The 12,196-nt window shown below is 41.7% G+C and overlaps 1 protein-coding gene across 2 annotated transcripts in view; it reads right to left on the bottom strand.

Annotated features, from left to right (window-relative positions):
* LOC121506925 (membrane-associated guanylate kinase, WW and PDZ domain-containing protein 3) overlaps positions 1–11,924 on the bottom strand; it is a 395,012-nt gene extending 383,088 nt beyond the window's left edge. For both annotated transcript variants that reach the window (XM_041782974.1, XM_041782975.1), the window contains exon 1: positions 11,008–11,924. In XM_041782974.1, coding sequence (XP_041638908.1) covers positions 11,008–11,314 — 307 coding nt within the window. In that variant the 5' untranslated portion in view covers positions 11,315–11,924. The remainder of the gene's footprint in view (positions 1–11,007) is intronic.
* Positions 11,925–12,196: the final 272 nt, after the last annotated feature.

Raw genomic sequence — 12,196 nt, 5'->3', positions numbered from 1 at the left:
TAAAAGGGTAGAATATGTCCCCTTTAAAAGGTGTGCTATTCCACTACAAGGTGTGTCTTTCTCTCAGGCTTTCAAACTTCGTGCCAGTGTGCTCTCTGTTGGCCACGCCTCCTTCCTGCCACTGCCCTGTTCTATTCTTCATAATTTTTACTGCAATAAACCTCCAACAAGGGGCTTGATTCAGTGTATAGTGGAACCATGCTGGGAGCTTTTCAAAATAAAGGCATCCTGTACAAACAAAAGTTTCTCAAAAGGAATGCTAAAGCAGGCTCTTAATTTGAAAGGTTGGAAAACGAGACATCAGCACTCAAAAAAAAAAAAAAAAAGTCTCCTAAAGCAGTTTTACTGAAGTTAGGCACAACAGATGCGTTTCGACTCATGGTCTTCTTCAGCGCTGAAGAAGGGCCAGACATTCAGTCAAAGGTCAAAAAGGATAATCAAGCGAGTCCCTCTTCTTCTTCTTCCAGTGATTTTCCGGCAGGCTGTAGACTAGAAAGCGTAATGCTGCCCTCCACAGGTTAGATTAGTCCATCCAGTTTAGATTTTCTGATATAGTCCAGATGACCGGAGAAAAAGAATTATCGCTTTCCCAATTAGGTGAAAGTCTGCGTCAGAAGAAAATAAAGATTTGAAAGAAAAGGAAGAAAATCCCAACTCAGATAATTCCCTAAACATCTGCTGTCTTTCATCCCTATATCTGTTGCACTCAAACATTACATGCAAGCGAGTCCCTCTGAGGTTTTCTTGTTTGTTTCAAAAAGGAGAAGGCTAATTTTGCTCCTCTGGTTTTATACCATCAGACTTCCTTTGCAATCAAAATAGTTGCCCCCCTGCTGGTCATCACAAATAATTCACTCTCAGAATGGCTTCACCGTTAAAACGAAGAGGTTATGTCCCTTTTTAGACACAGTCTGTGCTCTAAATCTAAAAGACCTCATTCTGAGGGACATTTAGAGGACTGACCACTAACCCTGGTTCCCTGTGAGGAATGAGAAATCCTATTCTCTTCAGAAAAGCCTGAAACATAGATGGCTAGGCTCCAAATCTAGTGCAAAATGGGGCAACTGGGATGCAACTGAAGACTTCCCTCCTCGCTCCTCCTAAGCTGTGAGAAGCAGCAGCAGCACCGGAAGCCAACCAGCTCCAGAGGGAAAGACAGCCAAAGCACCAGAGGATCTTGGGAAGTGCACAGGAGGAGATCTGGGGTTGACCCAGAGAGCTTGTCCGCCGCTGCCGGCCACTGTCATGCCATCGCAGCTTCCTGCTTAACAGCTGATCCCCAAGGCCCACAGCATCCGTCAGAGTGGAGAAAATCCACTCACCAAGTCAATTATGCAAGAGGTGTGAATTAAACATGAGGCGACCACACAGCAATGTATACATACTGCGCAGAGGTGCACACATGCACAATACGTAATCATACAATACAACAAGCCCATCTGTATGCTGATGCCTGGAAGGACTTTGTGAGGCTGTTTGGCAAACAGAACAAGCAGATAGAGATTCTCTGATCTCTTTTTCTTTCACTGCACCACAACAGTACATGGCCTTGGCTATTTACTGGTACTGAATCCCCCTCTGAAACCAGTGCAATCAATAAACAAACATTATTCAGGAGCGCTAGTGGTTAGTCCGTGACACCCTCATACAGAGGCTGTAGTCCTTTAGCAGGTGGCCAGGGTTCAAATCTGAGCTGTGGCTCCTTCTCCCCATCATTCCTCACTCTCGCTCTCTCTCTCCAGTCTCTGACTCTGTCCACTGCACTGAATAAAGGTATGAAAAAAGTCCAAAGTTTCATCTAAAAATAATGTTCTTTTTAGTCAACAGCTCAGTACTTATCATCTATGTTTATAGCTGTATGTGCTGTCTCAGAGCATGGGAGAGAACTTCACCTAAAACAAGTAGAGCAGCTAAAAGAAGCTGATTTTAGCTGAACAGCTGAACTTCCTGATTTCTCATGTAAGGAAAGGAGACGTAGAAACCTGCTGTTTGTTGTCTTGTATGGCATTTTCAAAGATATGTTTTTGGGCTTTTATGCCTTCATTTTTCTGGAGGGGAGGATAATAGATATTCAGAAATTAGGGATGAGACATGAAGGAGAGGAGCCATTAGCTACAATTGAATCCAAGCTGTCCACATAGATGAGGCACAGCCTACTGCTAGGCCATCTGCACTCCCAGTATTGGATTTTTACCAATATAAGTTATGCTGATAACTGAGATATAAAAATAGTTAAGACCTACAACTTCATGGGGCCATATCATATCTACAGCCAATATCTGTAGCTGTTATAGGCTGATATCAAGAGCCGATATCTACAGCAGATTTAGGCTGATCGTAACAGTCAGTATTTACTGCCATTACAGGTCAATATTGACAGCTGATATAGGCCGATGTCTACAGCCTTAAAAGGCCAATATTTACAACCAATATAGGCTGATATCAATGGCTCATACAGACCAATCGCTTCAGCCAAGACTGATATAACAGCCTATATATGTAAACAATTACAGCTGATAAAGGTCAATATCTACAGCTGACATAAACTGATACTTTCAGCCATTTTTGGCTGCTATTTACAGAGAATATAAGCCAATGTCTAAAGCTGATATGGGCTGATATTAAAGCCAATGTAGGTTTATATTTACAGACATTTTTGACTGATTTTTAAATTTGTTGTAGGCTGATATTTACAGCCTAAAAAGCCAATATCTACAGCTGATATAGGCTGACATCCTTAGCCGATAAAGGCTGACATCTACAGCTGATAAAGGCTGGTATTTACAGTAGAAATATGCCGATATTTTACAGACAATTCTGGCTGGTATTAACATTTGATATAGACAGATAATTTAAGTCAATGTTACAGCTGGCAAAGGCTGATCTTTACATCCAGTTTTGGTTGATATCTTACAAACAATTTTGGCTGATCTTTACATTCGATATAGACTGATATTTAAAGTTGATATAAGCCAATATCTACAGCTGATACAGGCTGATATTACAACATATATATGCAACTAATTAAGCTGATAAAGGTTGATATCTATAGCTGATATAGACTGCTATTTTCACCCATTTTTGGCTGTTTACAGCCAATATAGATTGACATTTATAGCTAACGTAAGCCAATGTCTACAGCTGATACAGGCTGATATTACAACCAATATAAGCCAGTGTCTGCTGCTGATATAGACTTATACCAGCAGTCCATACAGACCAATATTTACACACAACTTTGGCTAATATTTACTGCTGATATAGGCTGATATTTTACGGACAATTCTGGCAAATTTTTACATTTGATATATGCTGGTAAATACAGCTGATATACGCCCATATCTACAGCTGATATAGCTTATATTACAGTCTATATGAGCCAATATCTACTGCCAATACTGACTGATTTTACAGTTGAAAAAAGCCGATATCTAATGTTGATATAGACTTGAATCTACAGCCAATATAGGCTGATATTGCATTTTTTATCCTAAATTCATTTTTATTCCAATGAAACATTAGGAAGACACACACAACAAAGTTTGGATCTATTGCAATAAATATTTTACAGATGCAAACGAGTCTTTCTGAGTAAATCCTGTGAATATTTGATCTTTAAGTGGAGATCTGAGTATAACGGTCATGCTTGTACATCCCTATGATTTTGCCAGATGAAGCTTAAATCTACCCTTAACTGAACTGATGCCAGTTAGTGGTCAGAAAATAAGCTTTTGGGATTTATGTTGGATTTACGGAGAACATGAGGCAACCAAAAGTATTGTATAAAAAATAAAGAACTACAAACAGTCATTAAAACCATGACTTTTACTGAAATTTTTTTTTTTTTATGGTTTATTTATAGCACTTTATTTTGTTACGCTATGACAGATTGGGTGTTATTCTTACATTGTGCCATCCTTCCTGATCTTTCATAGAACAACTGGAGCTTACATAAGACTAAAAAGGAAAGGGACATCTAGGCCAAACTGGTGAGGATGACTGAGGAAAAAGGGCGATGAGGTATTTTGCCATCTCTGCCACCTATTACTTCCCAGTGAGCTTTAAAGAGCAAAAACAGCCTTGCGTGGGAGTTAAGCCTGCAGCATAAGGCAGAGCCGATTTTCTCCCCTATCTCTCTTTATTTTTCTCTCCCCTGCCTCTCTCTCCCCCCTCTGTTTCTTTGTGCCCCCCCCCCCCCCCCGTTCCTCCCTGCCCTTTATTAATCATCCTTGGTTAGTGGGGCAGAGAGCTTGGTGTTTGGAGCTCTTGGGAGTGAGGAGCCATGAAACACACACACAAAAAATACACACCTTCATGAGCGTCAAGCACACTAATGGGCACCTACACTCATAAATCTTGGCAAATATTTTTCATTTGTCTCTTGTTTGTTTATAAAAAGGTATGAACATCAATAAAAAAAAATGGTAAAATATGCAGGAAACCCCCTAAGAAATGACAGCATACACACCATTAGGAGGTTATGAACACATACAGCTGATGTTCAGGGATCCTGGCCTGAGGAGCTGGGACTCAGCTGCTGCTGCTGATGCTGATGTAACCTTTTGTACAGTCTCAGTTGTTGTTTAGACGTTACAGCTCCACTTAAACAAGCTAGAGAGGCACACATGCTATTATTAACCTCCTTATATGGATTCAAACGCAATACCTCGAGCAAGTCCACCCCTAAACACAAGTATGATTGGAAAATATCCGTATTATCTAACAGCTGGAAACTTCTGACACTACACATGTGATGTGATGCTATTATGGTTCATGGTGAGGAATCCTTGACCCAGAAATAAGCCGAGGATTTAGAAACAAGGTGTGCTAACCTTGGTGGTGCTGCCTCTCCAGACATCTGTGTCCATCATAGACTCAGAACTCAGCTTTACAAGAAGGTTCATCACAGTTAAATCATCATTTAATGGGGGGGTGATTACTTTTTCACATAGGGCCAGATAGGTTTGATTGATTAATCACAGCATTTCTTTAGATTTAGTCATTTTTAGATTTTCAAATGTTCTTATTATCAAGTGTTTATTTTCTTAATTTTAACTTTACACTATGTACAACACTTTAAAAGCCTTTTTTACTAAAAAAAATGTATTTTTTTATTATTATTATAACATTATAATTATCTTTAAATTAACATTTAAAATACTACCATTTACTTGTATTTTTGGTTGAGATAAATTAGTACAAGTATGGTGTTTAAATGAAGAAATATTAAACAAACTAGAGTTTTTAAACTTATTTGTGGCTTGTAAATCAGAGTGTCTTAATTCACTGAGCAATAATATTTATAAACTGCAGACAAGCCCAGCAGACAAACACATCAGGTACTAAATAACTTCTGCTGTAAAGTGAATGATCAGGTGTGCTGTTACCCCCAGGTAGCTGAAGTTGCTGACTGATGTCCAGTTGTCTCTCGTCAGTGAAATGAATGTAGCTCGGGCCAGCTGCTCCACTTTAGTTGCCTTTTTAGCTGTCATGCAGTTCACGGATTCTTGTGACAGTAGTTCTCATAGGTGTTCTGTGGTACGGGTCTTCTGAGGTGACCCTGATGATGTCTTGAAGCCCCTTGTCATCAACGATGTCGATGGTCTGCAGTCTCTGGCGACCCATTAGTGATCGCATCAGTTAGCTTAGATGTTGTCGTTTTGGGGACAAATCTGTGTCTGCTGGACTGCGCCGGTGTAGCTTGGCGTTATGGCTTGATCCCGTGTTGTTGTTAGCGTCTTTGCTAGCATTAGCAGCATTAGCTCTCATAGCTTGATCCCGTGTTGTTGTTAGCGTCTTTGCTAGCATTAGCTGCATTAGCTCTCATAGCTTCAGCCTGTGTTGTTGTTAGCGTCTTTGATAGCATTAGCAACATTCGCTATCATTGCTTGATCCCGTGTTGTTGTTAGCGTCTTTGAGCGTTTGAGCTTCTGAAGTCTGGGAGGCGCTACAGAGCTCCTCTGGCCAAAGATCATTTCAAAAAATCCTTTATACCAAACGCCATCGCCATCTTGAATTCTACAAAGTGACCAATCCACACAAACGACCTGAACTGCTCTACCTCTGTGTTTTACTTATTTTACAAGATCCCCTCTTACCTCTACTCGTGTTCCTATTTTTACTATCTTACCTCTTTTTTATTGTGTTTATTATATGTGTCTATGTATGACAATGTTTGTACTTTAGTGCTCTCTGTCTCCTGTGCTGGTGAGCCAAAGACAATTTTCCACCTCGGTGGACAATAAAGAATCATTCTATTCTATTCTATTCTATTCTGTTCTGTTCTTTGTTAGCACTAGCAACATTAGCTATCATCGTTTGATCCCGTGTTGTTGTTAGCATCTTTGCTAGCATTAGCAACATTAGCTATCACGGCTTGATCCCGTGTTGTTGTTAGCATCTTTGCTAGCATTAGCAACATTAGCTATCATGGCTTGATCCCGTGTTGTTGTTAGCATCTTTGCTAACATTAGCAATGATGTGTTTTGCCCGGAGGTGGTCCTTCAGACTCGTGCTGCGGCGTAAAGACAGTTCATCACTGCAGTATGTACACACAACTTTGTTTCATCCAGACTTCCATTAGGCAGCTTTTTAAATCAAAATTTGCCGTGAAGCAGACCTGGGTCTGTCTCCTCACTCATCACTGCTGGCTGCGTTTGACCCGCCTTTAACCTTTTCACCCCAGGGATGTAAACATCAGGAGGACTACGGGAGGAAGTTGTGGTCAAACTTAGTCATATGATTAAATTGCAGTATTATTTTTTTTACGCGTTAAGCTTTCCAGATTAATCACAAGCATTAACGTGTTTATATTAACAGGCCTGATATAAATATAAAGTAAGGAACCTCCCTCAGCCTCAAACACAAACACTACTACATCTCCACACCCTTAGACCTCATCTTGAGTCAGAATCAGTAAAGCATAGAGCAGAAACATCAACAAAGCCATCACAGCCATTAAAGCTCATTATCAGAGTGTGCGGATGCTGCAGCCAGCATCCCTCTGAGGGCTAGATGCAGAGTGATGGGACAACAGGCGGATATAACATGGCGAACCACTCCAGCTTCTGTGGCCAATGTGCAGCAGGGTAGACTGAATAATGGAGGATGTAATTAGGCCTGATTTCTATGCATGTAAGTGCACTTAGTCTAGAAAGATCCAGCCGGGCTACATGCCATCATTACCATTATCACTATTTGATCTCCCTGAGAAAGTGGGAGGGAGGTGGACTATTGGATGTTAAGTGTGGGGTTTCCTCTAAGAGGTGTGCACCCTGATCCATCCAAGACACAACATCTTAGTTTCAAGTCACACTAAGCTTAGTGGATGTACTGTGTTTTTAAGATACACTGATATATTTTCATAGGAGATAAAGGGTTAGACGATGCTGCTTATATCAATTGAGTTTATGTTTTTGTAAAATGCATTTAATTATTTCTTTTAGAAACATTTGTAACAGTAAAAATCAAGTGATATTCGATAAAGGTTCAAAGCTTGAGGAAATATGCATAGAATAACAAGCAAAGTACATCAAACTGAAAAATTACTGGAACAAATAAATAACACAAATATAAAGCAATGCAAAGGCTAACGGCAGCGCAGATGAAATAATTTTTCAGACTGTTTGTCCTACATGTCCAGAGAACATATCTCCACCCAGACAGGAACAGCAAGAACTATTGAAACAGTTCAACACCACCGCAACAAAAATAGAAGTCCCAGACATGAAATATTGGCAACATTTGGAAAAGTGGGTGGAACTGGCAAGCAGCAAAATCCTCACCATTTCCACAGTTTCCACAATGTCCTCTCTCTCTCTCTATTTGGGTTAAAATATGACTGAGGATGATTGAAATTTTTGTACTTTATGATACTAAAATCATTGCAATAATGTAGATTTAAGTCAATGCCATCCTAACACCCCTTAACCCTGTCACTTAGTTCTTCTCATAGGCTTTGCACCCAGATGTTTTGAGGTTGTGGCTTCTGATTTTTGTTGGAATTTCAAGGGTAGGGGGAAATGCCCGGGGAACATGGCCCTTCAAATGGAGGTTTTCCAGAGACAAACTCCACACCATCAAAAAAAAAGAAGTACTAATATTGGTAGTTCCTTTGCAAATTAGGCTGACAGACATGATGTCCTTTCAGTGTGTCACCTCCATGCTCTCTGCTCAGGTCAGAGGAAAAGAGTCCCTTCTACATGTCAGCTCAACTTTTTAAGACGCGCCACCCATGGAGGTAACACTCCGCTTGCCTGAAAATCCCAGATTGGAGCCATCTCTTCAGCTCACAGACCCAGAAGAAAACTCACCCCCTCAGATATCCATCCACCCCCGGTGTTTAGACTCCATGGAGGTATCCTATCCTGCTGTCAGCCTCACTGCAACCTTGATGAATACATACTACTGATGACGTACCAGGAGCCTGAAGACTTGACCAATTTCACAGGAAAAGATTTCCCCTCCACCCCTTGCAGTTTTAGGTCAGAGATGGGCAACTATTGGCCCAGGGGTTACCTGCAGCCCCCTCTTCTGTCTTTGTGAGACGCCATCCAATTTTAAATAGCAATAAATCATAAAAATTAATAAAGTATGGTAAAACCTGCCATGAGGATTTCAGACTTAGTTGCCAGCACCATGCACATAGGACTTAAGCTCCTGGTGGAGATGCAGACAACAGAACTCCCCAGGGCTAAAAGTTCCAGAGACTTTTGATGGAAGATCGCCTTTTCATTCAAGGGGGAAGGGGGCACTGCAAAATGAGGGATAGGAGTACTGAAATAGGACTGAGCCAACAAGTAAATTATGACAATTGGTGGTGTAATGCAGGGTATATGCCAGTAAAAGGTTTTTTTACCCACTCATTTTCAGTCTCCAAAGGCCATTGCAAAGACAATAAAACATAATCCAAGTACATTATCCAGCCATCCAATCTCTACGTCACTTATCCTGTGGGGTGGGGGGGGGGTGATACCCTGGCTGTCATTGGGCAAGAGGCAGGGTACACCCTCAACTGGTCACCAGTCAATCACAGGGCTGACATATGACAACCAGGCACACTCACACTCACACTCACACCTACGGGCAATTTAGAGTCAGCAATTAACCTTAATGAGCATGTCTTTTGGTTGTGGGAGGAAGCCTGAGAGTGGGGAGAACATGCAGACCAGGAACCTTTTTGCTGCGCCGTCGTGCAGCCCCCAAGTACACTAGTGCTTCTTAATTCATTAAAAGTTTTCTGTGTGACTGAGGTGATGATAAAATCTAGGGATGCACATTATTGAATTTTTGCCAATATTCCATGTGCTGATATTTACAGATCCATTTTGGCCAATGCTGAAATTAAAATATGTTTTTCAGACTTAAAGCTTCAGCCTTTTAAACACACTTAGAGGTTTGAGGATGAACAAAGAAACAATCATTAATGTTTAAAACTTACTGTAAAGATTTTAATATGGCAGATAAATTAAGAAAAAGACCTCAACTGATGAACTGTAGGTCTGTTGGTCCAGCCTAAAACTCCCCTATGTTATCAGTTATGTGCAACATTGACTGTTGATATATGCTGATATCAACTCACTGTCAAAATATTGGATGTAAAAATCTGATATTTGCTTTCTTAAGCTAATATCAGCTGATACTGATATCAGGCCAATAATTTTGTGCATCCATAGTAGAATCTGGTCTTTTTGTCATTACTTTAGTAATGATCCTCTTTCCCTGAAGTAGCGGAAGACAATTGAGAATGTTTAAATACTAAGAGCCCATTTTTATGTGAACAAAATATGCAACAGGATAGCCAGTATGGTGATCCTTAGCCTGATGGGATGCCCACTTATCCATTAAATTACTGATCACAGCCTTTATGGATGGAAACGTGGAGGGTTGTTTGCAAACATCCATCCATTTTCTGTGCCGCTTATCCCATTGGGGTCGCAGGGGGGCTGGAGTCTATCCCAGCTAAAGTTAAAAGTGACCTGACTCTGATTTTTTTGCTCACATGTGACTAGTATCTGATTTTTTTTTCTGACAGTGTGAACAGCTTAAGTCACATTGAATCTGACCGTTTCGAATCAGATTCAGGCCACTTGGGTGCGTGGTTCAAAATCAGATATGAATCTGATCTTTTGGAAGTTGAGTGCAGTGTGAACAGGCAAACAAAAAAAATCAGATCTGAGAAAAGATCAACCTTTCAGCCAAGATTAACCTAACGAGCATGTCTTTGGTGGTGGGAGGAAGCCGGAGTACCCAGAGAGATCCCACGCATACACAGGGAGAACATGCAAACTCCACACAGAAAGGTCCTGACCGGGAAGCAAACCAGGGACCTTCTTGCCTCTGCTAAACCCTGCTCCGCCGTGCAGCCCAGGTTGTCTGCATTTTTTTAAAGTTAAAATCAAGAAACTGCTTGGATTTCTATTTTGTTGCAGTGGTAAAGAAAATATTAATGTCACAATTCAGCTCATAAATACTGAGCTGTGATTTTTGGTCCACATTGCCCAGCCCTAGGTCAAACCAATGATCTAAAATATCAGCATGGTCACTATTATTCTGATCATTTGACACAAAGAGCAGCACCTTTGGGAATGCATGTCATGTTTAGTCAACAAATTTAGGTATTTAGAGTTGATTAAATGTAAAATTATTTTTGATATTAGTTTGAAAGTGAAAATAACTCATTTATTTGGCACTCCTCATAGTTTGCTAGTAGTGAAAATCCTGTAAACGTGATGTAACTCCTTTTTATGCATGCATGTTCCTCGGGGAGGCACATGGAAGGGTTGTGGGTTGTATTGAAGGGAGTTTGTGAAGTGAAATCAATAAATGGATGTCTCTGGATGTTCGTTTAAGTCTGCCTGTGTAGCTACCAGTGTTTCTGTGCATGCTTACATGACTGTATGTATAACCATGACGGTTTGCTCATATCTGCATGCTCATCTGACAAACAAACAGAGCTCAGGTGTCACAGCAGCATTGTGGGAACAGAGAATCATAGTTGGCACGCACCTGGTTTCACCGTCTTCAAGCGAATCGGCTCCCTGAAGTGGCGAATGACAGCCAGGGTGTCCCGGTTTGTAAGTCCACTCACGGGGGTCCCGTTCACCTCCAGCAAAACGTCCCCGTAGTAGGGCAGCTTCCCGACGTGACACACCAGCACGTCAAGCTTCATCTGGCCCAGGTAGGGGAACTGACCCAGCTCCGCACCCCCCAAGACCTCCACCACGGAGCCAAAATCCCCCAGGTTCCCCCATGACACCGCGCACTCCACCACTTTAGTGGACCAGTGTTTCTTCTTCTTCAGGGTTCTGGACATGGTTCCTCCCTTTTTTGTCAAACAACTAGACAATCTCACTGGTTACAGTCGCCTCGGTTCTGCTGTTGTTAGATAAACGCGGAGTGACGCGGCCTAATAAACCCTCCTGAGTTCTTCTCCCAACCTGCTGGGGATTTCATCTCCCTGACATGTCAGAGGCTGCTTTTCATGCGCGAATCTACCGCTCAGAGCCGTCATCCCACGGGCATACGCTCCTCCGGTGTGCGCGCAGTTGCCTTGGCTGCAATAAATCCAAGCGCTCCTTGTGCGTAAAACAGGAGAGTTGTTAGCGACAAGACGGGCTTAAAAGGCGATCACTTCACGTTTTCCGCTCCGTGGAGTCATATCCACGCTGTGACTCGACTCTGAAAGATCCTCCTGACGTGAAGCAGTCAAAACAAAATGTAAACAGAGCGTTTTTACTCACTCGGCGGTGGATTGTGAAGTGTCTGTCGCTGAGATGTGGTGCGTCAGAGAGAAATCCCACATACCTGTGTGCAGGCTGAAAATAGATGGGCGGCAGCGATCAGCAAGAGGCGGTTTATGCTGTTAGGATCCAGCCCACGATGACTGAGAGGACAGACATCTGCTACAGGTTTGAACACACCTGGCAGCGCCAACAGAGATGTTGCCAGGCTGTGGTACGCCCCTTTTTACGCTCAGAGGGCAGCAGGGGTGTTGGCTCCATCCTGCGGTGTGATGTGGTACTAAAGATTAAAAACAGTCAACTATATGTTTGATTTATGTCACTCTGTTCCCTTTAAAAATGTAAAGGTGCATGATGCATGTGTGCCTGAGCAGGTAAGGGACTATTTCTTTAAATAAATTTATTCAACAATGCGCCATCTACGTGGTTGTTACGTCAAACAAACACATGACAGC

The sequence above is a fragment of the Cheilinus undulatus genome, linkage group 3, assembly GCF_018320785.1.
Source record: "Cheilinus undulatus linkage group 3, ASM1832078v1, whole genome shotgun sequence".
In the NCBI taxonomy this organism is placed as follows: Eukaryota; Metazoa; Chordata; class Actinopteri; order Labriformes; family Labridae; genus Cheilinus; species Cheilinus undulatus.
The sequence above is the reverse complement of the archived record's forward strand: the minus strand, read 5'-3'. Positions and strand labels throughout refer to the sequence as shown.